This window comes from Anguilla rostrata, chromosome 4 (assembly GCF_018555375.3).
Source record: "Anguilla rostrata isolate EN2019 chromosome 4, ASM1855537v3, whole genome shotgun sequence".
Lineage (NCBI taxonomy): Eukaryota > Metazoa > Chordata > Actinopteri > Anguilliformes > Anguillidae > Anguilla > Anguilla rostrata.
In genome coordinates this window covers 58,867,956-58,885,244 of record NC_057936.1, presented here as the reverse complement: position 1 = coordinate 58,885,244, position 17,289 = coordinate 58,867,956, and the positions used below count along the sequence as shown (strand labels likewise).

The 17,289-nt window shown below is 44.7% G+C and overlaps 3 protein-coding genes across 7 annotated transcripts in view; 1 reads left to right on the top strand and 2 right to left on the bottom strand.

The window, feature by feature from the left end:
• Window positions 1-1,150: 1,150 nt before the first annotated feature.
• Window positions 1,151-4,893, bottom strand: pigc (phosphatidylinositol glycan anchor biosynthesis, class C). 3 transcript variants are annotated; one of them, XM_064333541.1, is made up of 2 exons: window positions 4,805-4,893; window positions 1,151-3,544 (listed from the first exon to the last, which is right to left on the bottom strand). In XM_064333541.1, the coding sequence occupies exons 1-2, from the start codon at window positions 4,859-4,861 to the stop codon at window positions 2,660-2,662; spliced, it is 942 nt and encodes a 313-aa protein (XP_064189611.1). In that variant the 5' UTR covers window positions 4,862-4,893; the 3' UTR covers window positions 1,151-2,659. The 3 variants fall into 3 exon arrangements, with proteins under 3 accessions (XP_064189611.1, XP_064189610.1, XP_064189609.1); XM_064333540.1 differs by lacking the exon at window positions 4,805-4,893 and adding an exon at window positions 4,292-4,450; XM_064333539.1 differs by lacking the exon at window positions 4,805-4,893 and adding an exon at window positions 4,109-4,242.
• A 697-nt stretch (window positions 4,894-5,590) lies between these two features.
• tmed5 (transmembrane p24 trafficking protein 5) lies at window positions 5,591-11,378 on the bottom strand. The gene is made up of 4 exons (XM_064333543.1): window positions 10,689-11,378; window positions 9,599-9,696; window positions 9,240-9,426; window positions 5,591-8,401 (listed from the first exon to the last, which is right to left on the bottom strand). The coding sequence occupies exons 1-4, from the start codon at window positions 10,866-10,868 to the stop codon at window positions 8,183-8,185; spliced, it is 684 nt and encodes a 227-aa protein (XP_064189613.1). The 5' UTR covers window positions 10,869-11,378; the 3' UTR covers window positions 5,591-8,182.
• A 404-nt stretch (window positions 11,379-11,782) lies between these two features.
• The window catches only part of suco (SUN domain containing ossification factor), a 41,419-nt gene continuing 35,912 nt past the window's right edge, over window positions 11,783-17,289 (top strand). For 2 of the 3 annotated variants that reach the window (XM_064333523.1, XM_064333522.1), the window contains exons 1-2: window positions 11,783-11,938; window positions 12,046-12,153. In XM_064333523.1, the coding sequence (XP_064189593.1) occupies window positions 12,101-12,153 (53 nt within the window). In that variant the 5' untranslated portion in view covers window positions 11,783-11,938; window positions 12,046-12,100. The remainder of the gene's footprint in view (window positions 11,939-12,045; window positions 12,154-17,289) is intronic. The other variant, XM_064333524.1, reaches the window with a different exon arrangement.

Genomic DNA, 17,289 nt, shown 5'->3' with positions numbered 1-17,289 from the left:
TCATTAATCATTTGACGAATAGACAAAAAAACTGCTGACCAGCCATGTAAATTTGATTAAATTAAAAGCACACATAAAACAGAAAAAAAATACAGAACATAAAATGGTTAAAACAAAAAAAAAAAACAAACAAAAAAAGACAATCACCTTGTAGCAGAAGAATACCCAGTTCATGTGCACATGCATGCTTAATGCTAAGCTAGTGCTAACACTGAAGAAATACCCGTCCACTACCTTTGGCTTAGAGCAGTTTTTGTTGAAGCAGCCAGTGGTGGTGGATTTATTTATTTTTTTGAAAGTAGAGTGGGACAGTCTACCTTCCTTTTATATTTTGCTTCATTATTCAGACGGGCAGAAAGCAGAGTGGGTATAAAAGCAGAGAAGGTGGCATGGCGGGGAGCAGACTGGGGGGGGGGGATCACACATGGACCACAGTCGCCTACCCTACGAACTGCAGTGGAGCTAAGATTTTGCTGAGGTGTGCAAATATCTGCTTAATTTCCTTGTAAAAACAATGTTGTCTCAACTTGGATTTTCGGTGCTCAGCAAAATAGGAGCATATTTGCATTTAAAAACGGTTTTAAACCATAGACAGACTTACAAATTATTCAGATAGAAACAAAAACATTTTTTAATGAAATCACATTTGATCATTTTAAGCATTAAAAAATATACTAAATTGTTCCAGTAAACAATTTGTTAGTTCATAGAGCAACACCAATACACCAACCATTTCTCACTCAAAGACTACACACTTGGGGTTGCCTTCTTGTACAGGTGTAGCTAGCATTAACAATTTAAATAGATTACTGAAAGCCCTTCAAGTCACAGCAGATCCCAGCCTGTTCAGCTATGCTGTATATAGCATTTGTTTTCCTGGTCTGATGTGGCTGATTAATTGAGATGATCCAAAACACATCCGTTAAGGCACTTGGTAAATGTGAGCAGGGGTGGTAGACCAGGTGGAAAAGCTAGATAGTTCCCACTTTAAAAGACAGATCAAGTCAAAAGACATGTTGAATGAGGCAAATTTTCCATGGCATTCGATCATTAATTATGCCCTGCAACTGGACCGGGCCTGATGTAGGCTACATAAAGCCAAGCCTGACATCTGGTGGAGAGAACTGGGTACTACACAACAGCATATGACGACATTCAACAGACTCAGACCTACAAGTGCATGATTTAAACAACCTTTTTATTAGTAGAAAGGATTTATGCCTTCAAATGAGTTGATATGCAGAGGGGTTAATGGCAAAGTTTAATGTAAAATAACTTCAACAGGAAATCCAATTTTGACTGGCTAATCATGAATGGTACAATGCAGTCAGAATGAATGTAGCCTGTGTTTGTAAAATAAATGTCAAATCTCAAATGCTAAACTAGTTCCAGTTATCCATCTAAAGTGTAACCTGGCACAGGTTAACGATCTTGCAGGTGGCCGTTTATTTTTGAAAAATAAATTACATTTGTTGCATATTGACATTCTGGAATACTGAACTGTGCCAGATTTAAGTTGGAGACACTTCATGTGCACGCAGAATTACAGGTGCCAAATCAACCAGTGGGGGGCGCTTGTGAGTGATGAGACGTTTTAACCCTGGCCAAGTTAAACCTTCCCATCCCCAGACAATGCTAGTCGAGCCACCCAGCAGCCCCAAGCCCATTCATTTGGTCATGCAAAACACTGCAGTACTGGTTTTCTGCTCTAAAACAGTGTGCCTTTTATGCTTAGTGTTCCAACAGCATGTCAATTCTGTTAATTTGCCTTTACAGAATTCACTTGAGTTTGTAGATTAGAAGTAACTTCTGCTAAGTCCAGTAGGTGCGCTCCTGACAAAACATGGTAATAAAAACATCACCTGACCTGTTTAGATTAAACGAACAGGAAGACGGCACAGTTTGAACGACACAAGGCTCAACAGGCCTTATGGGTAATCTGTTCCCCGTCTGTGAGTCAGTGCAGTATGCAGCACAGGCTGTCTGTTCCCCGTCTGTGAGTCAGTGCAGTATGCAGCACAGGCCGTCTGTTCCCCGTCTGTGAGTCAGTGCAGTATGCAGCACAGGCCGTCTGTTCCCCGTCTGTGAGTCAGTGCAGTATGCAGCACAGGCCGTCTGTTCCCCGTCTGTGAGTCAGTGCAGTATGCAGCACAGGCCGTCTGTTCCCCGTCTGTGAGTCAGTGCAGTATGCAGCACAGGCTGTCTGTTCCCCGTCTCTGAGTCCCTGCAGTACACGGGACAGGCCGTCTGTTCACCATCTTTGACTCGCTATAGGAAGTGGGACAGCGTCTGTTCCCCGTCTGTGAGTCTCTGCAGGAAGTGAGACAGGCGGTCTGTTCCCCGTCTCTGGCTCACTGCAGGAAGCGGGACAGGCGGTCTGTTCCCCGTCTCTGGCTCACTGCAGGAAGCGGGACAGGAGGTCTGTTCCCCGTCTCTGGCTCACTGCAGGAAGCGGGACAGGAGGTCTGTTCCCCGTCTCTGGCTCACTGCAGGAAGCGGGACAGGAGGTCTGCTCCCCGTCTCTGGCTCACTGCAGGAAGCGGGACAGGAGGTCTGTTCCCCGTCTCTGGCTCACTGCAGGAAGCGGGACAGGAGGTCTGTTCCCCGTCTCTGGCTCACTGCAGGAAGCGGGACAGGCGGTCTGTTCCCCGTCTCCGGCTCACTGCAGGAAGCGGGACAGGTCCTCGTGGATCTCGGCCTCGTCCCAGGGCCCATGGATGTTGTCCTTGTGCTCCTGCAGCCAGAGCAGCAGCAGGGGGCAGAGCAGCGTGAGGGCGAGCTGCACCAGGGCCAGCAGGACGGCGCCCCCCGGCGACTGGCTGGCCAAGCCGCCGATCCCGCCCAGCGACACCAGGGCGGCGGCCCAGGGGAAGCCCCGCGGCGCCCGGTCCCGCAGGCGGTGCAGCAGGCAGGGCCAGAGCGCGAACACCAGCAGCGCGCACGTCACCATGGCGAAGGTGTGCAGCGCCCCCGGCAACCGGGAGGCCAGGCACACGGAGCCGAACAGAGCGGCGTTGAGCGACAGGCTCCCGGGGGGGCTGGGCTGGGCGTAGGGGAAGGTCACCAGGTGAGCCAGCAGCATCAGAGCCGACATGGCGTACACCGTGTCCGTGCTCACCGACTCGGTCAGCGTCTTCAGCACGGGGGAGAAGCCGAAGGTGAAGGCCAGGAAGATGGCGGCGCTCTGGAGGTCCGCCAGCCGCGTGCGTCCCGCTGTTCTCGGGCCGCCCAGCGCCTCGTAGAGCCCGTAGCCTAGCAGCGCGCACAGCAGGCCGGCCAAAAGCAGCGTGAACGGGTAGAGCTGACCCTGGTACATGTACCACCACAGCGTGAGAAACGCGGCGACGCAGGACAGCTGCTGCGTCACGAGCCCGGCTTCGCGCACCACCGGCCAGTAGCGGTACCGCCGTACGCCCACGTTACGTCGAAGCTCCTCCAGAAAGCGCCGGTCCACGTAGTTGTCTGGGAAAGGCTGACGCTCATACAACACCTTCCTCCAAGGAACTGCAGAGGGAGCACCGGGGTCACTGTCTGCTCCCATCACCTGTCAAACAGACAGAACTCACGAATTACAGCACATACAATATACAACTCTTCAACCTGCCGGATCATTCTGCAGACTGCAGAAGTGAACCGTCTCGTGTCACTTTCCCATAACCTGGTCGTGTCCGAATCAGCGCACTTGCCTACCATTGAGTATGCAAGTAGTAAACAAATTGTATACTCGATAGCAGGCAAAAGCGCTGATTCGGACATGACCCATGACCATAGCCCACGATACAGGAAAGTTCAACACGCAAGACATGCGCGCAACTAACCCAACAAAAAGGATTTCGGCAGTTCGGCAGACAGATCTGGCAGGCACGTATGCTTGTTTATACTATTCGTAGCACCATTTTTTTTCAGGATTATTTCAAAACGTAAACTGAAGTGTTTTCTTTACGAAGGAAGCGCAACCTTCACATTTCACACGGGCAAATAAAGCCAATGCCCACAGCATCGCTTGTTTCGCAAAAATGTCAACCTTCCAAAATGACTTTCAGGAAACAGATAGCCACAAAAGAAATACAGATTTAAGTTCAATTTTAGATGGATGGTCAATTGAAACCTTGCAGGCACAATTAGCTCCGAGTTCCTTGACTTGCATTTAGATAGCTGACGCTCAGTATCTATGGTTATCTAATAGAATTCTATTTAGCAAAACGAAGACTATTGAGGGCGCTCCTATAATAAACAATATATCCATAAGATTCATGAGTACAACGATTGTAAATAACGTTCCGATATTTACCAAACTCCCAATAATGCACTTGCTAACTGGGTTACGGCCGGTCCAATCTCTTCCTTTTAGATTCCGGAAGTAGCAAATGCTATATAGACATAGCACCCATTACACCTATGAATCATCTAAGCGCGCCATCTAGCGGATAACTTTAGATATCCCCGTGTTGGTTTAAAAGGGAACCCATATGGATGACTCCAAAGCGTTATATATACGCTTACGGAAATGCCATGGTTAACGTGACGCTTTTGCTACATTCTGGATACTTTTAAGGTGTATCTGATTATATTCGGAACTCACACATTACTACACTCGAACTACTCGAAACTAGGCAAATACTAAAAAATAAATGCACAACGGCAGTCCAACACTGTTCCTGGGGATATACTGACACATTTTCACTCCAACCCTAACAAAGCACATCTCAAACGCTATAGATCTTGTTGGGCAACCCTGAAATACAGCGACCATGCAGCTAATACCACAGGCCTAACAGACAATACGGTTACTCTGGTAACTAACCGAAAATGCCGAAGCAATTAAGTCTATCTCCCTCTGGGAACAAAGAGTACTGAACATCGTGCCAGCTGCAGGATGCGTGTACAAAGCACTTTGACAGTGCCTGCATAAAGATGGATCATTCAGTACAGGTTTTCCCCACCAATATAGGACATACACACCTCTCCAGAACAGCTCAGGGCAAGGGATGGTACCACTCAGCTGCACAAAGCCACTTGAGAGGGTATACCATAGTAGTCAGGGTAGCTCATTTCAACCCCTGGAAAGAGGGCTGTATTAGTTTCCCAGGTTGAGGCAGTGAGAACCTGGTTTATGGCGATGCACATATGACCCTCTCTGGATCAGTGTCTCAGCCCCAGGCCAGGTCATCAGTGTGTGCAGCAGGGAGAGACACACTAAGGTTAGCACTGAGTGTACCGGAAATGTGTTTTCAGCTCTGTGTGCAGTGCACGTGCCAATGGCCAATAAGAACACTACTGGTAAGGACACTGCTGACTGACTATACATGTGCTGTATGTAGCAGACATGTAAAGTCTTCCATAACTAACATCTGCCTTGTGTACCGTCAACCTGCAAAAATCTCTTCTTTTTTTTTGCAAAAATGATGCATTTTTCCAATATACCAACCACAAAAAAGACAAATGAGAAAAGTAGTGTTTCATTACATGCACTTAGTTATGATTTATGTAATAAAAATGAGCTCCTAGTTTCTTTGATCCATATGTACTCAGCAATAAACCTCCAGGTAAAAGCAATTCACACGCCTTAAAAAGCAACTTCATTCAACGGTTTTAATAATTTAAGTTTTTTTTATTCATATTGTCCTAGCAATGATATTCCCTATGTACAGAGGAGGAAGGCGGGTCAGAATACAGGGCAACAGAAATCATACCTCCGCGTTCTGGAAAAAGATGCATCAGTGCCATGAGAGGATGTGACTGACAGCCCAAAGGTCATTTCTCCACAACCATCACGCATCCACTACCACACGGACACAAAAGGTCCTTTTCCATCTTATGAGTCATAGAAATTACGTAACCATTTACTACGTCAGGTCAGACACAACTGATCAGTACCACGCAGTTCATAAGATTGGTATTAATGTAGCATGACTAATACACGCAGTTAGTGCTTCAAAGGCAATTTGGAGTCTGAGTCATCTGAAGAAAAAAAAACTCAGAATTTACATAACATGTATCAGCTTGTCAGAGAACTAGGGATGGCAGTGTGGCATATTTGTTAGGGAAATTCCACTTGCAAATTATTTGCATTTTCAAACCCTAAGTAGGGCACAATTTTGCAACCAAAGTAAGGTACTTTGAAGAGATTCAACAATGGAGAATATTATATGTACAATGTAACATATGCTGTCCTAGATACATCCGTCTTCACTGCAACAACTTACAACTTCAGTTGGCTCATTCAAATTCTGTAGCTTAATCTGATAATGTAAACTGTGTGAGATATTAAAAACTTCATACTGCATCATTCACAGGATCATAGACAGCCACAGGGTTAGTCCTTGAACACCAGGAGTCCATCCCATTACTATTCACTCCTCACCTTTCCTCCACTCCCCCACTACCACTCGTCTCCTCCCCGGAAGCATGTGGAGAAAAGGAGGGGAGCCACTTTGCCAATACTGTTCTGTGTGCTTCACTCGTCTCCTCCAATATTGGGAAAATGGAGGGAGGCACTACACAAAGATCGGCCTCCGGGGCACGGAGGAAAGGAGGATACATTTTTAAAGTATTGGGACGCACCCCTGCGCTGTTGCAAGCAGACATTGGCTGCTGTAGGTTTTAGGCTGTTCTCTATTGATCCAGAAGGTGGGGGTGTTGAGCTGCTAACCAATGTCCCTGCCACAAATATGTTAAACGGTGAAACCAGTAAATCTGCAGTTCTCTCACCTGTCAGTTAAGCACTGTACACCTCCCACCAAAAAAACAAAAAACCAAAAAAAAAAAAAAAAAAAACCAGACACTACCGCAAGTGCACATTCATTTTCCTGCCTTTTTATGGGCAGTTGGGGCTCCACATTGTGAACGTACCCCAGTACCCCAGTGTGGGAGCCCACACTGCGGAGGTGTGTGCTAGTAACAGGTCTCTCCTCCAGACTAAAGGGGGAGAAAAAAAAAAAGATAAAACATTGCAGCTCGCCTACTGTCATCTGCGTGTCTGTGGTCTCATCTTACTGTGCAGCTGTTGGCAAGTGGCAGCCATTAGGGCTCCATAGGCAAAACAAGCCTGTGAACAGGCAGGAAGGCTGCTCTCCAGCAAGGTCGAAACCAGACACCGGTTAGCGCAGCCCTCGATGGGCTACCACTTGAAGGCGGTGAATTATAGATAGACCTTGAGGATTTAACGAGCGATCCCTTTCCCTCCCTCGGCTGCAGAACACTTTGGCTGGCGGGCAGGCTGGCCGGACCTCCCATTATTAGGGTGAGAGAGTAGGCAGCACAGACATGGCGCATTGGGGTGTGTCTGCATGCGAGGGGAGTTAATCAGAGTCACCATTCGCCACACAGGCAGGGCGTGACATGATCTGTTCTGCCGAAAGTCACCGCCTAAATCCCCCGGTGCACCCAGCAGAAGGAAACCTCCACGCGTTTCAGTAACAAATAGAATCTCCCTGCGGGGGGGTTACGTGCGGCAGCAGCCAAGTCACTTTTCAAGTAGGGTGAGGTGTGGCCAACTGAACAGGACAGTGCAGTCACAAGACTTCAGTGCCTGGAAGACTTTAGTTACCTTACTTGTAAACAGGATTTCCTTTTTATGTCGTTAACAGGTTAATTTCAAATAAAACTTTTTTTTTTTTTTTATACAGTAAGAAACAGATCACGTCAAATATGTTTGTTCTAAGTTCGGCTTAGTCCTTTGTGTGCTAAAATTATAGACCGACAGGTCTACCAATCTCATTCATGGCTCCACAAATGAGAGGAGCAGCTTTGGAGATGTGAATAAAATCTCTTTGATTGACAGAGACTGATAGAGACGGGGTGTTCAGTCCAGCCTCTGGTCAGCTCTGTCTCCATGGCTCCTGTGCGGCAGCAAGTGATTGTCTTTAACGGGTCAGTAGACAGAAAGAGAAAGGGGGACTCCAGTGAACTGTTCCTGAAGTCACTGGAGATGGAGGAAACGACTGGACGGAGAGGGCTTGGCAGAGAGAGTGTGTGCGCCTGTGCGTGTGTGTGTGCGCCTGTGCGTGCGTGCGTGTGTGTGTGTGTGTGTATGTGCGTGTGTGTGAGCGTCCATGTGTGTGTCTGTGTGCATGTGTGTGAGTAGTGAGCCTGTGCAGCGTGGCCCAGCAGCAGTTTGGGCTCTTGTAGCCGTCTGGGCCCGGTGCCAGGCCGGGTCTCTCCCGGTAGGGGGGGGGGGGCGCTAGGTGCGGCTCTTCCTCTTGTCGTCGAAGAGGCTGCGCAGCAGGTAGACCTGCAGCCCGGACACCACCAGCATGACCAGCAGGTTGGTGCAGGACCACAGGTTGACGCGCTCGTAGTTGCTCTCCTGCAGGTTGCGGTCCCGGGCCTCGAACGCCCGCAGCACCGTCTGGATCTGCAGGCTCTTCCCCAGCCGGGCCTTCACGCTGTTAATGGTGTCCTTCGAGGGCGGAGAGAAAGAAGGCGGAGGTGAGGCTTCCTCCTCACACCTGCATGCAGGGCAGTGGCGGGCCGACACCTAGCCACACATGCCATTACAACCTACCCAAATCCGAGGCACCAAATGGTGCAGTTTCACCCAGACCTAGACAAAGAAGGCACATCACCAAGTGATACCGCCCTACAGTTAGTTCAGGCCCGAAATTGAGTAAGGTTTCAGTTCCTAGCGTGGTCCTCAGAGACCGTTCTAGGAACTGAAACTTTGCTCAATCTCAGGCCTGAGCTAACACTGGAAAGCAAGCCTCCAAAACAGCTGCAGGTCTGTGCTTCCTGTAATGCTAACGTCTGTTTGCCGACTGAAACAGACAGCCGACTAGGGCCCCGTTTATTGACCGAAATACACATACTACATGGAAGTTTGCGCACAGAACATTCAATGGTGGCGTTCTGCTGTGGGCTATGTGACTTTCTAGCCTTTCCGTCCTTCTGCGCACTCACTGGCACGTGGGTATGTGAATGAGATGTAGTGGGGTCACCGTGACACAAACTGTGCCCCAATGCACTCTGGGAGCGTGCATGCCATTACAGCTCCTCCAAATCTGAGGCACTAAATGCTGCAGTGTCATCAAATAATACCGCCCAGTCAGTAAACACTCCTGACCTTAAGCAATCAGGATTTAACCCTTTCATGCGCACAACCAGTATCACCTTTGCCCCTACAACACCACACTAGGAGTGGCGCAAGGTTATTTTTGACATCTTTCGATGAGAAATGGAAAATCTATTTTGGCTTTGGGCACATAGTGTGGCAATGAAACCAGGAAGCCACGCGGCAATACCATGATGTCCTCCAGTTTCATATCCAGAATATCCGTTCCGTGGACGTATTCCTTCCAGCCCTCAGGGTCCGAGGCGTCTGCGTCCTCCATGTTGTCTAAGATCAGCTCAAAGAAGATGATCTTCTCAGACATGGCACTGAAGGTGTTGTCAAAACAGAACATATAATCTCCATCCTCCGTCTCCACTCTGCAAAGGGTAGGGGGTTCGTTTGGATTTTTAGAGAGAACACAAAAACTGAATAACTGAAAGAGCTATGTATAAATGTATTAATAGTTGGAAACATGTATTGTCATCTCTGTAAACTAATGTACAGTAGTTGTGTGAAATGAGTGTGCTTAGCATACTACATGCAACCTACGTGTGCACGCCGTCAGACTTCCTGTAGTCTCTGGCCAGTACACTCCCGCTTGGTGAAGACAGGTGAAAATCAACATCCAAGCCGGCCCCATCAAGAACCTGTGGATACCCCAACGCACAGGTAAGTGGAGTCGGAATGCACAAAAGTATGCAGAAAAGCCATCAATCATAACCATCACTGATAACACGACATGAGACGAAATGAGATACTTTATTCACCCCAATAAGAGAAATTGTCAACTGCCTCACGAAAATCCACAGTACCATGCTGTCACCAGAAATGGGCTAAATCAGACTAATGGACGTAAGTGCAGCACCGAGTTAAAACATGCTGCAGATTTACTCATTAATATATAGGCCTATGTGTAAGGATATGATAAGAAGCTCAACGCAAAAGCAACGATCCTCGATCTTTCCCTCCCAATGACCTCTACCCTAGAGTACCATACTTTTGAGTGTCTACAAAAGTTTACATATTTGTTCACTGAAAACGACGGCGCTATGTAGTCATAAGAATCCACAATGTTTTAAGCAGTCAGCTTCATGTATTCTAAACCAAAATTCTGAATGCTTCCGCTATCTTAGTCATAGCTTGGCAACTCATATATTTCGAAAACAGAACATGTACTGTATTGCCACTTTGTTTGCGTTATCATGATTGCCATAAATATATTTTGACAGCCACCTAGGTAGCATTAGATGGTTTAAATTAGCTCCAGCATTGCCATTAAGACAGTTCACGTTAGTACTAGCCGACACAGTAGAGAATTAGTTTAACTATTTACTTTCGCTAAAATCAGTCACATAGTTTGTCAAAAAGTTCAAGCAACTCAACATCACGTAAATAAATTTGAATATTTGATATATATGATAAATATTAGACATATACAATATGATTCTGAGGTATAACATGCCAATGACAAGTTCACTAACTAGCTACCTATCCATTTAGCTAGTTCGCTAGCTTGTAAGTTGTAGGCTAGCTAAATGGACTCGTTGACATGCCAGTACGCAGACAGAACATCGTTCGACTAATCCGAATATAGGTATACATACAGCCTCAAATGTGAGAAAGCAAGGAACTATTTCACCTGATATTCAATTTCCAGTGATGCATCTTTCTTCATGGTCTGGAAAAAGCACTCTTTGCGACCAGCGGGTAGGGTGAAGGTAAAGTCGCTGTCCAGGGACTGGGAAAATGCGGCGACGAGAACCCTCTCTGATACACACGCCGATATTACCAATAGTAAAAACACTCCGAGCAAAGACATCGTCCCCACAAACAGGCCAAACCTATAGTCTAAATGTGGATAATGTCAGAGTAACTGAATAAAAAATGTCAATTTATTGTTAGTGGAGCCGTACTCTGACGACTCATCAAAACTTACTTGGACAGCCCCCTCAATGAGTCGAGGAGACTCTCACAAGGACCCCTGTAGTAGTGCGGCCTTCATGTGTAACTTTATCATTAGAATTATGTTGTCTTTGGTATGACGAATGTTTTCACTAAATGGTCCGACGCTACGTTTAAAAAGTATCTAGCTCGCATTTAGCTCACAATATATTATAGAGTATAAATATAAACCATGGCAAAATAACAAATCCAACCAGGCGTTTCAGAGACGTGAATTTTACAATTGCATGCTGGGAATTGTAGTGTTTTTAGCGAAAGCCTACTCGAGCGTATTCACACAATAAATATCTTCTCGATAAATAAGCTTTTTCTGTTGAACTTTTAGTCAGATGTTATATACATGCTAATTAATTTAATTATTTATGTTATAACTTTTTACATAAATGTCTAATTGCCTCAGGTTTTATTTATACCTGATGTATGTCGCTACAATCTATATGTGTCGAATTAAACATTAAATATGTAAAATCTAATATCCTCGCGACATAGTCATAATAAAGCCACTGACCATTTCAATAGTATCGGCCGCTACTTGAATTAGACAGTTAATGACTTTATACAAGCCTGCTTGGCAGTCATCCAAAACTGACTGTTCCGGACACATTTAGTGCCATCCTTTAACAGCTAATCAATGTTAAAATGCAATTGCACAATCGTTTGAGAATATTTAAAGTTCCTGTAGCTATGCCTTTTGGTAACGGTGACGCGTCCGACGAAATAAGTTCCAACTCAGCCTAACCAGACGGAAGCGGGAGGAGCTGAATGTGTTCGCGTCACGGGCCGAGGACACTGGCTGTTTCTATTGGTTTAGAAGAGAACCGCAGCAGCGCCAGGAACTGGAGAGCCCGAGCAACAAGAACAGATAGAAGCCAGCAGGAAAAGAAAGAGCAAAGGGGGTTAGACCGAGGGAACATTTACCAATTACGGGTGTGTGTGCAGCGAATGGTCAACCGCTGTCTTTCTTTAATCTCTTTTTAAAATATCAGTAAAGTTTATTGATAAATTACAACTCTGTTTCATTTTTTGTTGCAAAGGGAGGTTAGGAAAATCAAGAAAAATAGCGAGGATGTTGGTCCCCGCGGGAAGATAATGAAGAGGCTGCGTGTTGTGTTGGTGTGCCTAATTGTAGCTCTCCTGTGCTGGTAAGTTCAATTTTGCTTTCCATTTCATTCCCGGTAGCTACTTCGTTCGCTAACATCTTAATAGCCACGATTAATTTATGAATTCTGTAGTCACTGCTCTTTCCTGCCCGCTCCGTTGCTATTATTTTCAGCTAGCTGCATTTTACAGTTTTGCTGCCGAGATGGGATAAGCCATGAGAAGGCCCAATAGGGCTGTTGTAGCTTACTGGTCGTTAGTTAACGTCAGACTCATCTGAGTGTGATGTAGCTTGTGAACTTGTTTGAATAGTAACGTTAGCTAGTAACCAAATTAGATGGACTAGCTAATGTATGCTGGCTAGCCAGCTCTCAAGCAGCCATCTCAATTAATGAGAAATCGAGACACATCTACCCCTAGTGAGCTACCGTAGATAGCTAGCGAGGTAGCAATATGGTAAAGCTGTTGCACTATTTTGACAAGATGATGACATTCGCAGATTCAGTCTGACGTTAGTTAAAAGATGCATAACATGGAAATATTAATTGGTTTCGCGCTTTTACAGTTACTGTTAATATGCGACTTTTATTGCCTAATGTTATCTAACGTTGTGTTAGTTCTCAGGCGACCATTTCCACGTATTCATAAAAGCCATCCTACAGAGCTAGCGCCAATACCATCCGACTGTTAGTTAACTAACGACATTATTTAGATAAGCAACTACCTGGCAATGTTAACTCACTTGTACCTCTACTAGTTCACAAGTTGCCTTGCCAGCATTGATGGCATAGCTACGGTTAGTTAAGCATCCAACTAGCTTGTCAAGCTAGACAAGCTTTATTCTTTAGCAGTAACGTTAGCTAGATTGCAAAGATAAATTCGCCGTCAGCTAACGCTAGCCGGGTACGTGAGTTCGATCCTTAGTTCGTATCCCTCGCTAGCTTGCATTTGAGTGAGCAGTCGGTGAATCAGCCAACATCAGTGGCGAATCTATTTAGCCAACCCTAGGCCTAGCTTTGAGGGGTATTGACGCAGGTACTTCTAGCGGCCGTTACCTGGGTCAAATCAATATATCACTAGCTTGTTAGGTAGGTACAATTAACAGGGTACTTGGGATTAAAATTCGTGATTGTAGTCTTTGTTTTTGTCTCACAGTCGTGTTTGCTGATATAATAAATAATATTTAACTGAAGTTAGTAGTATAAAAAGCAGTAGAAGTGCTGTCACGCCCACTTTCTTAACTGACGTTAACTAGACTAATGTTGCAATGGGTGAAAAGGACCAAAGTCAAAGATCAGTCACAGCACAGCCCTCTTGCTTGTTTTTGGCGGTTGTTCTTGTCTGAAAATTCATCGTTAATATAATAATAGGATGGCTGGTCGGTTTTGTCACCTCAAGTCCAAAGTGTGCAGCTTGTTGTCCAGTATCTATTGATATGCAATATAAAATTGACAGCTTTATAGAAAATATTAACTTGCTATGTTTGACGACAACTCTTTTTAAAACTGAAATTGCCTTTACATTGGTTATATTTATTGAGCTGCCGTCTTATTGACAGTGTACTGTACAGTTTGGTTACTCTCTATAACACGACAATGTTCACGCCAGCGTGAAAGAACTGTATTCGTGAAAAAAGCAGGTCCTTCAATTATGACCGATGCATATACAGTTTCCTATAAATTCCCGAAATCTGTAGCTGTAAATACAGGTCATAATCGCAATTTCGGTTCTTTTTGGCCTTAATTTTGCTGGAAGATGTAACTTAATGATCTAGAACAACTTCAGTCCTGGATCGAATTGATTTGTGTCAGTAAAAAGCATGATGTCATTTTCTTTTAGTCATATTGATCACATCATGTGTATTGTAAGCAGTTACGCATTTGTTTTCGGGGCACAATTGTAGATGATTTAGTAAAGACGTGGCCTTAGTAAACGGTTCCAGTAAGAAAACACAAACAAAACATCATTCGCAGAAGGTCAATCATGATTAATAAGAAAAGTGCCAGGTCTTTCCCTTAAATTATTGAATAAATACTTCAGGTAACCCAGAGTTTTGTGATAAAATAGGTTGGGAAAATGCTATTTATTTGTTTCATCTTCATATTGAAATTAAAATTTAGTAATTATGACAAAATATAACTGCCTTACACCTATAAATAAATTTAAATCTATATATTGGTCTCTTTGCAACTTGGGAAGTTTCAGAGTGATTGCTGTTGAATATTTATTGCACATTTGTCACTGATGTACAGTGTATCCCTGTGTTAACAGGCTTCAATCGGTCCTGCAACGAAGTGAAAGATACATTCCGTGGTTCTGTTATCAGAATACTAATTTATCAGTTATAATCATAATCTGGTTATAGCCAACGGCAAGTGACTGCTAGGGAATGCATACCACAGTGATCAATTTCAAAATGCTGTTTATTAGAATTTCTAAAAAGCCTCTATGTATGCGTGCGAATCTTACAGCATTTGTATGAAGAATTTTCTGCGACACGATTAAGTTTTGGAAGTAAAATGCCTTGTCATCTACAGCATGCTTCTGTATGTAGGGAACAGACGTTGCCCGTTTCTGAGTTTTGTGTCTTTAGCAGCCCTTCAGAGCTCAGATTACTTGTCAGCACAGTTCTCTTCTCATGATTTGAATGTCAGGCTACGTATGTAGCTTGCTGGATCGTAGGCCCGTATCGTCATTTAAAACGACCAAGTAAAGTATGTCGTGTTTTCCATTCACTTTGTATTTGAGGAAAGGAGGAGGGTTTTCGGTGGTATTTAAAGGTAATCTTCTGACAGTCAAATCATGTCACTGTAGTCTTTTCACCATTCATCTTGGGATCCAGTAGGACTTGCTGTTCATGTTTGGACATGATTCATCATTCAACAGAACACCTCTCAACATAATTTTGCAAGACCAGTATACCAGTATGTTTAGTACACATATAGGCCGACAATCCATATAATTAAATTAAAATACTGAAATATATTTTGACTGCATACATTTGTCCCTATTGCCATTATTATACTTTTGACCTGAAGTAGTCTAACTCCAGATTGATTTGTGAGTTTTTATCAATTCGTTTTTCCCCTTAGGTCACAAAAAACACAGCAATTTAAAAGTAACAAACCATTGCTTACTTTTTTTTTGATGATCACAAAGTAATACAGTACAGAGCTCCGTTTTGAACATGAATATTGATGGAATTAATTGTGTAGTGCAAGTCCACTTACAGACGCAAACCACTAAGTTTGCTTCTGAGACGTGTTTTCGGTGTGTGGCTGAAAGTGAGTTGGAACCTTACCCGGTTTTGCGGAAATAACCACTTGCAGTATTATGAGTGGAGCACTGTAGATTTCTTTGTGTGTTAATTATTCAGAGCACTGTTCCCTTTTTACGGCTGGCCTTTCCTTTCCCGCCTCCGTTGCGTACGCGGCGGAGCAGAGCACTAAAGATGGCCGGGAGGCAGGGGGTCGTTCCTTCGCTCGTACGGCAGCGCGTGCTGAGCGCCGGGGCTAATGGACGCGCGGTGAGGAGCCCACCCTGCTCTCCGACAGCAAACCTGCAGACGCACGGGCCTAATAACAGCCACGGACGCCGTCACACGATAGCACGCGTTTCTCAAGTGCCAGTTATAACGCCCCTCTAAGATGGGACGTTAAAGCAGTTGGGGTGATTGCAGGGCCCCGGTATCAGCAGAGTGAGAGGTATGTTGTTTGGTGCCACAGCGGGGAGAGTGATGATTAAGTTTTTGAAAAGCCCACCGCCCATCCCCCCCCCCGCACACACACGCAGGCTTTAGAATGCCTGTGGTTTGCTGTGGAGACACCCTCTAGATGTCTCGAGTCAGCAAGATCATCTTCCCTCTTGTTTGTCCATTTTGACATGCAAGCAGTGGCTTGTTACATTTTAGTGTGGATGCGAGGAGGAAACATCTTTTTATTGTTGTAAACAGTAATAAAAAGTCGCTGGCTGATATTACACACTGTTCCACTGCATTCATGTTGTTGTCCTCATTCAGACAATCATAAGTGAATTGGTTATGGTGGGGGAAAAAAGACATGCCATTTTATGGTAATCAAATGACTTTATCCTAAAGAATCACTGTCCTGATTCTGCCCAGGCTTCAGTTTTGTTTGTGGAAGCCTTAAGGAAACTTAAGTGACACTGATTTCATTCCGGTTAAAAAAATGCAGTATTGTACTTGTTAAAGGAACCTTTGGATTAGCTTTAGGATCCTAAGACAATCACACACATTATGTGAACCTGTGAACACCCAACGGAAAGCAAAGTGGAGTAGCACGTGGTTGCTTAGTTTCTAAAAGTAACCTTTTAAGTGTTTTACACACATTAGCTTGTGCTGTTATTATGTCACGTTTTTAAGGACAGAGGTTGTAGAGTAGAGAACTGGAGATTGTATCGTTCGTTAATCAACATTCCTATTGTATTTTGAAGGCGATGTATTCTGTTTATTCTCGACGGTCTGTTCATGCAAATTAAGTGCATCAAACTGGTTTGAACAGTTCAATCTTGCCACTGCTTGTCATGTTTTGAAAGTGCAGTATTGACGGAGTGCTAATTGATGGTAGAATGGAAGCCCACAGGTATTGTGTATTGTTTGTCCAGCCCTTCAGGGAAGTCGATCTTGTTAGATAACATGGAAGAACTGAACAGTGACAGTTTTGTTTTGTGTGTTACTGACCACATTTTTAGCTTCTTCATTCTGAATGCCTCCATTATGTTCTTTGACACGTGGTGGACATTTTGTGCCCTTTAATGACACCAGAATGTGCAGAATTATTCTTACTCAAGTATGCGCAGTGTAAGTATTGCAGGTTTCTGCACAGTGTGTGTAGTTATGCAGTTGCATGCACGTAAACTTCACAAAAGCTCAAGAAACCATGTAACACTTTCCTTATTGAAGTTGATTTTTGAGTAGTCCAACATAGGTGGACATAGTAGTTTGAACATTCATTTCCAAAAGCAAATCCAGGGGGCCATTCTGGTTCTACCCCTTCCCCTCCCAGCCTTTTCCGTTGCTGAGAATGCAGTGTTCCGTCTCTGCTTCTCGTCACTGTTCTGTGTCCATGTGCCTCAGCTGAACTCTGTACAGGAAGTGTTGCCTGACAGTGCTCCCCCATGGATCTCCATACTGGGGGCTCAGCAGGCTCTTTCTTTGCATG

Excerpts from the sequence above, each read along its gene's own strand:
- tmed5 (XM_064333543.1), bottom strand. The coding sequence starts at position 10,868 with ATGTCTTTGCTCGGAGTGTTTTTACTATTGGTAATATCGGCGTGTGTA. Across the intron at positions 9,697-10,688 it reads CACTGGAAATTGAATATCAG|GTTCTTGATGGGGCCGGCTT; the intron begins GTGAAATAGTTC and ends GGGTATCCACAG. Across the intron at positions 9,427-9,598 it reads AAGTCTGACGGCGTGCACAC|AGTGGAGACGGAGGATGGAG; the intron begins GTAGGTTGCATG and ends TACCCTTTGCAG.
- pigc (XM_064333541.1), bottom strand. The coding sequence starts at position 4,861 with ATGTTCAGTACTCTTTGTTCCCAGAGGGAGATAGACTTAATTGCTTCG. Across the intron at positions 3,545-4,804 it reads TAATTGCTTCGGCATTTTCG|GTGATGGGAGCAGACAGTGA; the intron begins GTTAGTTACCAG and ends TCTGTTTGACAG.